The following is a 10,416-nucleotide window of genomic DNA, read 5'->3' as shown; positions in this document are numbered from 1 at the left end:
TCTCCCTAAGCACTTTACTTTTCTGAAAGGGACTCCACTCCTGAGACAAGCTGTTAATTTCTTAACCACTTTTCAGTGGTTGCGCCTGAATTCCCCAGGAGTGGATGGGCTGGGGTGGGTGGGGTGGGGTGGGGTGGGAGCACTCTTTTCCTTTGGACGAGTTTGGCAGCGGGGACATCAGGCTGGCTGACTGTGAGGCACAAAAGAAATCTTCCTTAGAGCGCCGCATGCACAGATGTAATGCTGCGCCCCTCCGCGGGCGGGGACCTGGCTTGGCAGATGGCGAAAAGCCGAATTGGTGATGGATTGTCCATCAAATGGCACTTTCTGGGTGGTGGGGATCTCGCGGCGCCCAGGCGCAAAGAGAAATGCAAGGGACCCCCTTTGCTGGCCTAGGCGGTCCCTCCCAGAAGTGAGGGGGTCAGATTGACTTGGGCGGGTAGGTTAAGTATTTTTTTACTCTCCCCCCACCCCCCCACCCCCGAGATCTGCTACAAGACTTGCAAACGGGCTGAGAAGGGAGGTGGCGGGGCCCAGAGGGCACGCAAGAAGAGATGGGGGCAGGGGGAAGGCCTGCCATGGCTGGGAAGGAGAACAGTGTGGGAAGCAGGGTCTGCAGCCTGGTTCAGTTCGGGTGCCAGGATTGCTCCTCGCAGGGGTCAGCGCTGCAACTCCGTGCCGCGGGGCCCCGGTGACAGGCACACGCCCCGCCCTTTCTCCTCCCAGGACCTGCGGGCTTTTGTTATGCAGATGGCGGCGGGAGGCTGTGCGGGAGGAGGAGGGAGTTGGTGGGGAGGAGGAGAGACGGAGCGGGGGGAGGAAAGTGCAGCTCGCGCGACCAGCCTCCTCTTCCAACGTCACATTGTGCGAGAGACAAAACCCGGGCGCGCCTGAGCTCACACGCGCACGCACACACGGACGACCCCGCCGCCTCCTCGCCTGGCGCTGCCGAGGCAGCCCGCCCTCCTTCCCTGCCCGGGGCGCGGAGGCTCAGCAAGCTCCGGGCTCAGCCCAGAGACCACACGGAAGGCGAAGAAAGACCGTAGAGGGTAGAGCAACCTCTTTTCTCCCCTGCCTGCCCGGGCTGAGGCGCCCCATCCCCCGCCCCGAACCCCGATCTCTTCCACCCCACCCCTCTGGGTTTCACACGGACCGAGCCCGCCGCCGGGTGTGCCCCCGTCTGGAATCCACGTTTCAGCACTTCGGACAGCGCCCGGGAGCCCCGGCCCCCTTGGGGAGGCTATGGCGAGCGTTCAGCAAGGCGAGAAGCAGCTTTTCGAGAAGTTCTGGCGAGGAACCTTCAAAGCTGTGGCCACCCCGCGTCCCGAGAGCATCATTGTCGCCAGTATCACGGCCCGCAAGCCGCTGCCAAGGTAATGACCTCCTTCTTCACAGGGGAGAGAGCCTGATGGTCCTTCTTTCCTGGCCTGTGTGCCCCAGAGCCCTGAGGGGTGGATGCAGGCAGCTGGGCCAGGGCGCTTGTCTTTTCCCGTCACTGCTCGGTGTCTCCCGCTGGAACATGGGAACTAATTGCCTGTGCGAGGTGGAAGCTGGTGAGAAGGGACAGGGATTCTTTAGGGGGAGCAGCACTCAATGGTCTGCTGACCTGGCAGCTGCTATTTGAGAGATTCTGCTTTCTTTAGGGTGGGCGGTGTAGGTGAGCTAGGACTTAACTAAGAAACTTTTCTTGGTATCAGAGCTCAGAGGACGGGGGGTGGGGGGGTGGGCAAAAGGAATGGTGGATTTGGGGTGGTTGGGAGTGTTGTACAAGAAGAGAAGATGAGGGTTGAACCAGCTCAAGCAGCGTTCAGAGGTAACGGCACATTTCTATACTCAGCTCAAAAACTAGCGAGCTCTGAACATTTTGACAAAAGCCCCATATGCTGTTCCTTCAAATACACCCTAAACAGCACCCTCCTCCACGCCTTTCTGGCTGCCACTGCTGCTGAATTCTCTCCTCTCCAGCATCCAAAACCAGTACTCCGAGCTCAAGAGTCAGGGAGGAGCCTTCCAAGATCGTGAAGATGATCTTGGAAGAGTTTTATTTGGGCTTTCAAATAGGATCTGATTGCTTTGAACTCAAGGAGAACAGACCTGTAGATGGTGAAAATAGTGTGATGGGGAGGACTAAGGGAAGGAAAGAAAGAAAGGCAGAAAGAAGGAGAGAAGAGGATGTGGGGTAAAATGGAGAGGAGGTTGGGGAGAACATTCCAAGACCGAGAAAACCCAATTCTTTTCATGAAGCATTCAATTTAGAGGAGTTTGAAATGAAAGGAAGGCGGCTCTGCCCTCTTTCAGGGAAAACCAAGGCAATATGAAAACTCATCTTTTGCTGGTGTTGGATGAGTGGTTCAGTGGGAGAAAAAGAAAGAAGTGGACCAGAGGAGACCACTTGGAGGATTTATTAATCCTGGCTGGCTACATCAGAGAGTAGATTGAAAACATGTCTGTGAAAGTGCTTCAGACCAGAAAGCCTTTTCTGGCACAACTGGATCTGAACTTTCCAGTGGGTACGGGGTGGGTGACGGGGAATCCTATCTAAAGAATCAAACTCAGGCTGGACAACTTTTCATAGTCTGATAGGAACCTAGCTCACACAAGTCTTTAGAAAAATGGGTTCCCCATGTTGGGAATGTGTGGACTAGAAGCAAGATGTGGTAGGCTGCAAGCAGCAGCAGCCACCAGTATTTGCAGATGGGAGGGAGGGGACATCTTGTGACACAGTCTGGAGAAGGGGAAATCAGAACACCAAATGCCGTCCGAAACTGATGTCTGTCTGCTTGGAAAAAGGTTCTTTGTAGAGAGTTTTGACGTCAGCAGTTTTATCTTCCTGGGTTTCAGCCATCCACTCCACCTTTGGAGTGCACCTCCTGTTGGCAAATCAGGTGCTGGGTTGGCCAAAGAATATGCCCTTGTAGAAGAAACTAAAGACAATTTCATTGAAAACTACTAGTGTGACATTTGGTCCAGAGTCTGCCATATATTTCAGGGCTACAGGAAGAGAAGAGCGGATTCCTGATGATATTTTAATACAGAAAATGCCTAAGTCCACCTGACTTGGTACCTTCACCGTTTGCCTGTCTGTTACTGTCATGCCCTTTTCTTAGTCATATTCTCAATCATATGAATTGCCCAAAGTCACCTAACCCTCATGCTTTCTGTAGCACTGTACAAATCCCAACATAATGCATCTGAGACTCTTAACAATAGCCAGCCCTCCTCCCCCTGGTGTCATTTCCCTCTAGGTGTCTTTTAACGTCCTGGGTCTCCTTTCTCTTGGAAACCACTCCTGGGGTGAAAGTCTGAGTCATAAGCTCCTAATTTATGTCATATGGGAAGGACCCTCTTCGCTACTTCTGTAACAGGTGTAGCCTCTCTGTAGGATAGATTCCAGTTTTATAGCTGGATAGGATAGATTCCAGTTTTATAGTTTGGGTGGGAAGTGAGTGGGGAACATTTGTATTCAAGTCTTCAGGGAAGGGTGGGTTTGAGTCGTCTTTCAACAGACTGTCTATAAAACCCAAATCATCCCCATCCTCATCCAAGCCACATCCAGTGAGGTCAGTTTCCACCTCCTTTCTAATGTTGTATGTTTACTTAACAGTGAAAGTACCATGTTTCCAAAGCTGAGTTCTCAGGAAGGAAAGGGACAGAGACGCTGGTATAGCATCAGCTGAGCCCCGGTGGCTTCCTCTGGAGGCAGTCTAGGGACTTGATCTCATCAGAAATGTCATTTAGTTCCATGAGTCAAGACCAGCATACAGGCAGCAGATCTGTAGGAAGATGGGGGAGGGGTTGGATGAAACACCAACCAGTTCCCTTGGTTACACATTTAATATGTGTTTATAGACGAGGGCTACCCCTCATCTGAATGAACTTCCCCAGGATATTTTAAGTCTATCTCTGAAGATAATTTAGTACCAGGATAGAAGCTTCCATTCAATTGGTTGATTTCTTAGCACTATGCACATATCATACAATCACACTCCAAGGAAAGCCTCCCATAGTACCCCCCCCCGCCTTCCTCTCCCCCTCCATGAGGCATACTTGATGAGGCAATAGCTTTATGTGTATCAAATTGCAAGCAGATGTCTGACTCAAATGTCAGAACACTATAGCAGAGTGGGAGGCAGTATATCATAGTGGTTAAGAGCTCAGACTTGAGTTTCAGACAAACCTGGATTCCTGCTCCAGTTCTACCATTTAGCTGAGTGTCCTAGACAAGAAGCTTTACCTTGCTGAACCTGTTTTGTCAGCTTGAAATAGAAATAATAATCGTAGCCATCTCAGGCATTGAATTATGAGGACTGAGTCAGGTAAAACACCTCCCACAGTGTGTGGCGCATAGTGATTGCTTAATAGACGTTGCTTCTAAAACAAACAGCTCAGTTTATAATGGCCAAAGGAAATCCACATTTCCTTCCAGTATTGTGTTCTTTGTGCCTACCCATTGCTCTCCCAAATGATGCTGGCAGTAAACATTGTGGGATTTCAGCTCCTGACAGGCAATGCATTGAGATGGAATTAATACACAGGAGGTGGGGTGGGAGTGGTCCCATAATTTTCTTCCCTGAGGGAAGGTTAGCTGCTTTCTGATGTGACTTTTTTAGTGAGGAGGTGTAGGGCTGGTGAAGAATTACCTAGATTCAGAATGTATTGATATAACATCCTCATGGAGTATTCGTTTCATTTGTGTAGAGATGACCAGGTACTGCCAGTCCAAAGAAGGCTCAAACTCCTTGAAAATTACTTTGAATCCCTAGTTCCATCAAATCTAGAGTGACTATATAATTTATTATTCCTATCAAGAGTGACAGGATTGCTGTGCGTAGTTATTCCAGGATGGAAGATCTAACGGGAACCCATCTCAGGCAAATGAGGGTATAGGGTGGCCATACTGAAGCCTCGCCCTATATGGGCTGGAAGACAGTCAGCATGAATCCGTAAGATAGATAGTTGGAGAGTAAGAGATCCCTCTTTTGTCCCCACCAAAGATATACAGTCATTTTTCCTGACATTAATTAATTTTCTTTTTTGTTTGGTCCAGAAAGTTTGTACCCAAAAAGTTTATGCTCAAAGTGGAAAACTTAAGTGTCTGAGGCTAGACCTAAGTGTAATAATCATATCACCGAATAGTAGTAGCTAAAGACCTAATGAACATGTAAAAACCATTTGAAATTAGCATATCAATTGTTTGTGGATGCAGGAGTGTTTGTAAAGGTCTAGAAAGGCAGCCCTCTTAAATAGAATAAGCAATTGCCTTTACAATTCTTTTGGCAAGCTATTAATTTTCTTCGAAAATCCTTTCTATGCAGAATAGTCCAGAAGCAGACTTCGGCCCCAGGTCTGTCCAAAGGATCATAAATTCCAAACTATTGGGAGATTTTACTGCATAAAGGGAAAGATGGCCAAATTGTAAGGCAGGAAAAATGCCTTTGAATCATTTAATTCCAGACTCCGCTTTGTGCCAAGAGATCAGTTAGCACATTTGTGCTGACTCTGTCCTCGGGAGCAGAGTGAGGGGCAGCTGGGAGGGGATTTCTTGACAGCCTGTGGTTAAAAACCAAGGTACAGAGGGGTCATGGAGAATGCTTGCCCTGGCGATGAATGATCGCTTTTGGTTTTTGTTTTTTGTTTTTTGTTTTTTTCCCCCCGCAGGAAAGAGTTATTGTTAGGGGTAAACCTTTCTCCTTCTGAAAGGTGAAATTTGCTGAATGGTGTACAGGGGTCAGTGGGGGGCATTATTTCTGACACGGCTGTTTTCACTTGGCAACCGTGCTGTCTTAGAGACTCTCGGGCTGCAGCAGACACTGAATGAAAGTTGGATGCATTAATTGAATGAGTACACGCGGTCCAAATCCAGTATCAGATTCGCTCTCTCCCAGCCCCACCTCCATTCCTGACAGGCTGGGGATTCTGCTCAACACAGCCTAAGAGACGCACACTCTGCAGAGAGATTTAAGTCGCACCCGTGTCAGAATGAAGCTGTCTGGGTATAGATGTCTGTCTGGCTGGGCGAGTAGACATGTCAGCTGGTATGGATACAGGAGGTTGGACCAAATGCCACCTGGAAGTGCTTTCCAGGCCTGTGCGAGCCTCTATGAACTCTACCCCCACTCCAGGCCACCTCAAAAAAAAATGCCGGGGGCTGGGGAACACCCCTAAAAGCCTAACTCCTGTGATGCAGAAGGAAGCCTGGGTCACCCGCCTCCTGCTCTTGTGAGCACCTCAGGCATGCTGCAGGGGCACAATAAATTTTTAAAAATATCCTTTCTTCCCGATTGGCTGGCTTTACCCTCCTTAACAAAACCAGAGTTGTTTAATTGCTCGTTACTGAGATTTCTCTGAGGTGTCAGGGCACACTTTTGAGGGGGAGAGAGTGGAATGGCGAAGAACCTAGGCTCTGAAGTCAGATCGGCTCAGGTCAGGCTGAAATCCTGCTGTGCTACTTCTTGCCTCTGGACTCTGCTAATCACTTTGCCTCTCCATGCCTGAGTTTGCCTACCTGTGAGACACTGATGTCACAGGATTGCAGTGAGGAGTGGACCAGATCGTTCATAGAAAGAACATGGCACAGTGCCTGGCACAGAGGGAGATGTCCATAAACAGTGCTCCTGTTCCCACGGCCTGATGAGATGCCTGGAGAGAGTGCCACGCCCCTCAGCACCGGAACTGGACGGGTTGCTTGGTGGTGATGGTTGGGGTTCCTTGGCCTCCCCACTTGACCACCCCAGTGCTCTGTATTCATTTCTAAATGTGGTTTTGGCATTCTCTAAAGAGCCACCGAGATGTGGAGATCTGTTGAAAAAAATCTGACAGACCCTGAAGGCACACTAATAAAAATACATGTTTCCTTTTACTATTTCCAGACACTTCACCATTTGCAGATGTGGTGTGACTTTTGGCAAGAACTTGACCTTCTCCATCTTGGTTTCTTCATCCATAAAATGGGGCTAATAGTAGCAGCCCCCTCCAAGAGCTGTTGAGAATACTGAATGGGCTAATTTATGGAAAGTGCTGTTTGGCACAGAGCAAGGGCTCCATCAATGTTAGTTCTTACTATTAATAACAAATTATAGTTTTTATTATTACTACATGCCAGGCCCATCAAGGAGAAAAGGGTGAATGAAATGCAGTCTCTCCCTGGGAGGGCTGCAGAATTTAGTGGCAAAGGTGGGCACAGACACCAGTACCGACAACATGAGGCAGACTGTCTTAAGTACTATAATGTGGGTGGGAATAAAGAAAAGGGGATGTGGAAAACCAGAGGAGGGAAGCACCCTCCATGAGGCATGGAGTCCCTTGCTTATAGTCACACAGTTCTCCTTAGTGGTCTGATCTGTGAAATGGGAATGATTCATTTATTTCATCAATTTTACCTACAAATGCAAGGAATGAGCAGAATGAATAAGGCCTTTGTTGCTAGCAGAGTCTCAAAAGACACCTTTTTTTTTTCTCTCCAGAAGAAAAAGCAATTTAAACTTTCTGGAGGGGCTGTCACCTATTGGGGAGTCAGAGTGAGTGCTAATAAAGGGGGATTGTGGAAAGGAACTGCCTTTCTTGTATAAAATTTCCAACTCCTCTGTCATTGGCTCAAGGATGCAGACTCTGGTGTGGACCATTAGGTTTCTAGTCCTTCATGGTCCAGCTCTGGCTAGAACAAAATCCAGTTTGCATTCCTTGAGCAGCCACCAATGATGGGGGATTAGAATGAGCCCACTCAGGTCAAACAGAAAATAAGCTACTGGGAATGAACCACAAAAAGGAAGGAGCCACATGTGGCTAAAAAATAAAATTATGCTTTCATTCATTGAACAATTTTATTGAGCTCCTACTTGATATAGCAGTGAATGACACTAAGCCCCTGCTCTCGTGAGGGAGAAAGGTGATAAATGAAGACGCCATATACAGTCAGGCTATAGTAAGTGTTATAAAGAAGAATAAAGCAGGGGAAAAGTGATAAAGGATGAGGATGGGGGCTTCTTTGTTGGATGGAGTGGTCAGGGACCTGGATGAAAGGAGAGAACAAGCCATGAGGATCACCAAGGGGGAAGGGTTTTTGAGACAGAGCGAACAGCAAGTGCAAAGGCCCTGAGGTGGAAGCATGCCTCCACCTCAGGGCCTTTGGTGTATTAAAAGATGGCAGGGAAGTCAGTATGGTTGGAGCAGAGTGAGTGAGGGGAAGACTAACAGGGGATGATTCCCTAGATGTAGGCAGGAAACATTTTAAGCAATTAACATCGTAAGCCTGTTAAGGACTTCCCAGGTCCTTGGCTCCTAGGCTGGGAGCAGGAACGGGGATCACAGGGGGGCTCCTTCCCTCTCAGTCAGGGTCCTATGTCTGATCTGCTTCTATTTGGCTCTTCTGTCTGACTCAAACACAGCCAGGATGACTTTGAATAGCAGTGTTAGAAGCTTAGCTTGGTCCCTGCATGTGTTATGGACAAGCATGAAATTTACAATCTCTCTGATTGTGATCAATCAGATTAGGAAATTGAAAAACACACTGTTTAGACTTCCAAATAGCAGTGGAAAATCTTGTTCCCATGACGGACGGTGAGGGTTTGGTCTATCTCATATTCATGCGTGCAAATCTAGACTATCCCTCTCACCCAGCCGCCCCCCTTCACTGCACACCTTTGAAGCTACAGTCTGCTTACTCTTGGTGTCCCTCTCTCTCTCCCTACCCCCCCTTCCCCCCATCTTCATTTGAGATTTTGCTGAGGGAGTTCCCATATGCCACAGCCTGTGTGCGCAGCTCCGTGAAATAAAACACGAATTAAGATGTCATAGAGACAAAGCCAAACCAAATACAGAACAATGCCGAACCCTAAAACAGTCATTAAGTAATTCACGTCTACATGTGTCTGTTCAAAACAAATATTAAGATCCTCTGGACGCAAATGTTTCTCACATCGGGAGAATCCCCTCGTTGCCGGATTCCCTGGGCTTACCTCCCGCTGACAGCTTCGCTGAGCAGAAACACCAGTGGATCACTGTTCTCTGGCTTCATTAAAAGTTAAGCTTATGCAAGTGAGCTGGAATTTTACAAGACAAGTCACCACTCCTCTGAGGTGAGAGGTGCCATCTGGGCCTGAAGAGTGTGGATTCATGGTGTGTGTGCACACTCGCTCACAGTAGAAAGTGGATGCCAAGCTCCTTATGTCATTATATGCCCAGCCCTGTGCTAATAAGCAATCATGTTTTATCTGTTGCCTGATTCCATCTTCACAGTAACTCTGGGAGACAAGTATTTTAAAGGTTGTTTATTGGTGAGAAACCGAGGCTCAAAGAGCAGAATTAACCTGCTCAAGGACCGCTGGCTGGTAAGAGTCAGAGTTGGGATGAGAACCCAGAGCTCTCGACTGATGTGTGTATAGTCTAGTCCACTTTGCAGAGGAGGAACAGCTGAGACCAGGGAGGTGGTGGGGTGCGTCATGTCCAAGGTCACCCAGTTTGTAAGAGGTAAAGCTAGGATCTAAACTCGGGTCTGCGTGATTGCAACTACATTCTTCTCTACCTCTTGTCACTATGGTTTGGCTTTTAAGTTTGTGGGTGTATTTGTTTCATTTTGCTCATCTTATTTTATGCCCAATCCACTTAGGCAATAGCTATTGTTATAATCCCAACTCACACCATTCTCTGTAATGTTGTCTTTCTCTGTCCTGACCCTCCTTACCCATTCTCCCCATCAAACCAGAAGAACCTTTTTGAAAGGCAAGTCAGACCATACACACACCCTCCATCATCTAAAACCCTCCATCACTGTCCTTTGGTTTGTAGAATACAGAGCTACCCGCCCCCTCCTAAGGCCTAAAGACTCTCCAGTTCAGTGTCTGTCTGCCTACCCCTCAATATTGTTTCTGAAGTGTTGCCCCTCCCTCCCTCCCTCTGTTTGTCCACACCCCTGTCCTTTCTGTCACTCAATTTTCCCATGCCCTTTCTGCCACCGGGCCTTTGCACATGATGCCAGGAAGGCTCTCCCTCTCTCCTAGTGCCTAATTTATACCTACTGCACTTTCAGATCTCAGCTCAAATGTCATTTCATTAGGGATTCCTTCCACAGTGCTCTAGACTACATCATACCTTGAATTGCAGACTTTCTTATGGCAGTACCTCTCTTGGTTCTCAACATGCTTGTGATTTTATATTGATTTGTGAGATCATTATTAAAGTGTACCTCTAAGAGACTGAAAGCATCATGGGGATGGAGACTATGTCTGTGTGCTCATTGGTGAATCTCTTTCACCTGATACACAGCAGGAGGCCAAACAAGTGTTGGCTGGATGCATGAATTGTAACACTTTCCCCTGTCAAGTCACTTGCACACCTAATAGTCTGAAGCATATGGAAATGCCAATATTAAAAGACAGCAATGTTAATTCCTTTGATTTGCAAGAGAAACATTTGACCTGC

General features: G+C 48.0%; 1 protein-coding gene across 1 annotated transcript in view; it reads left to right on the top strand.

Annotated features, from left to right (window-relative positions):
• Positions 1–906: 906 nt before the first annotated feature.
• Positions 907–10,416, top strand: part of SRRM4 (serine/arginine repetitive matrix 4) — a 149,695-nt gene continuing 140,185 nt past the window's right edge. Inside the window, exon 1 of the mRNA XM_041729160.1 lies at positions 907–1,373. Within this exon, the coding sequence (XP_041585094.1) occupies positions 1,243–1,373 (131 nt within the window). The 5' untranslated portion in view covers positions 907–1,242. The remainder of the gene's footprint in view (positions 1,374–10,416) is intronic.

The sequence above is a fragment of the Vulpes lagopus genome, chromosome 14 (genome assembly GCF_018345385.1).
Source record: "Vulpes lagopus strain Blue_001 chromosome 14, ASM1834538v1, whole genome shotgun sequence".
NCBI lineage: Eukaryota > Metazoa > Chordata > Mammalia > Carnivora > Canidae > Vulpes > Vulpes lagopus.
Note: the sequence above shows the minus strand (reverse complement) of the source record. Positions and strands in the feature narration are given on the sequence as shown.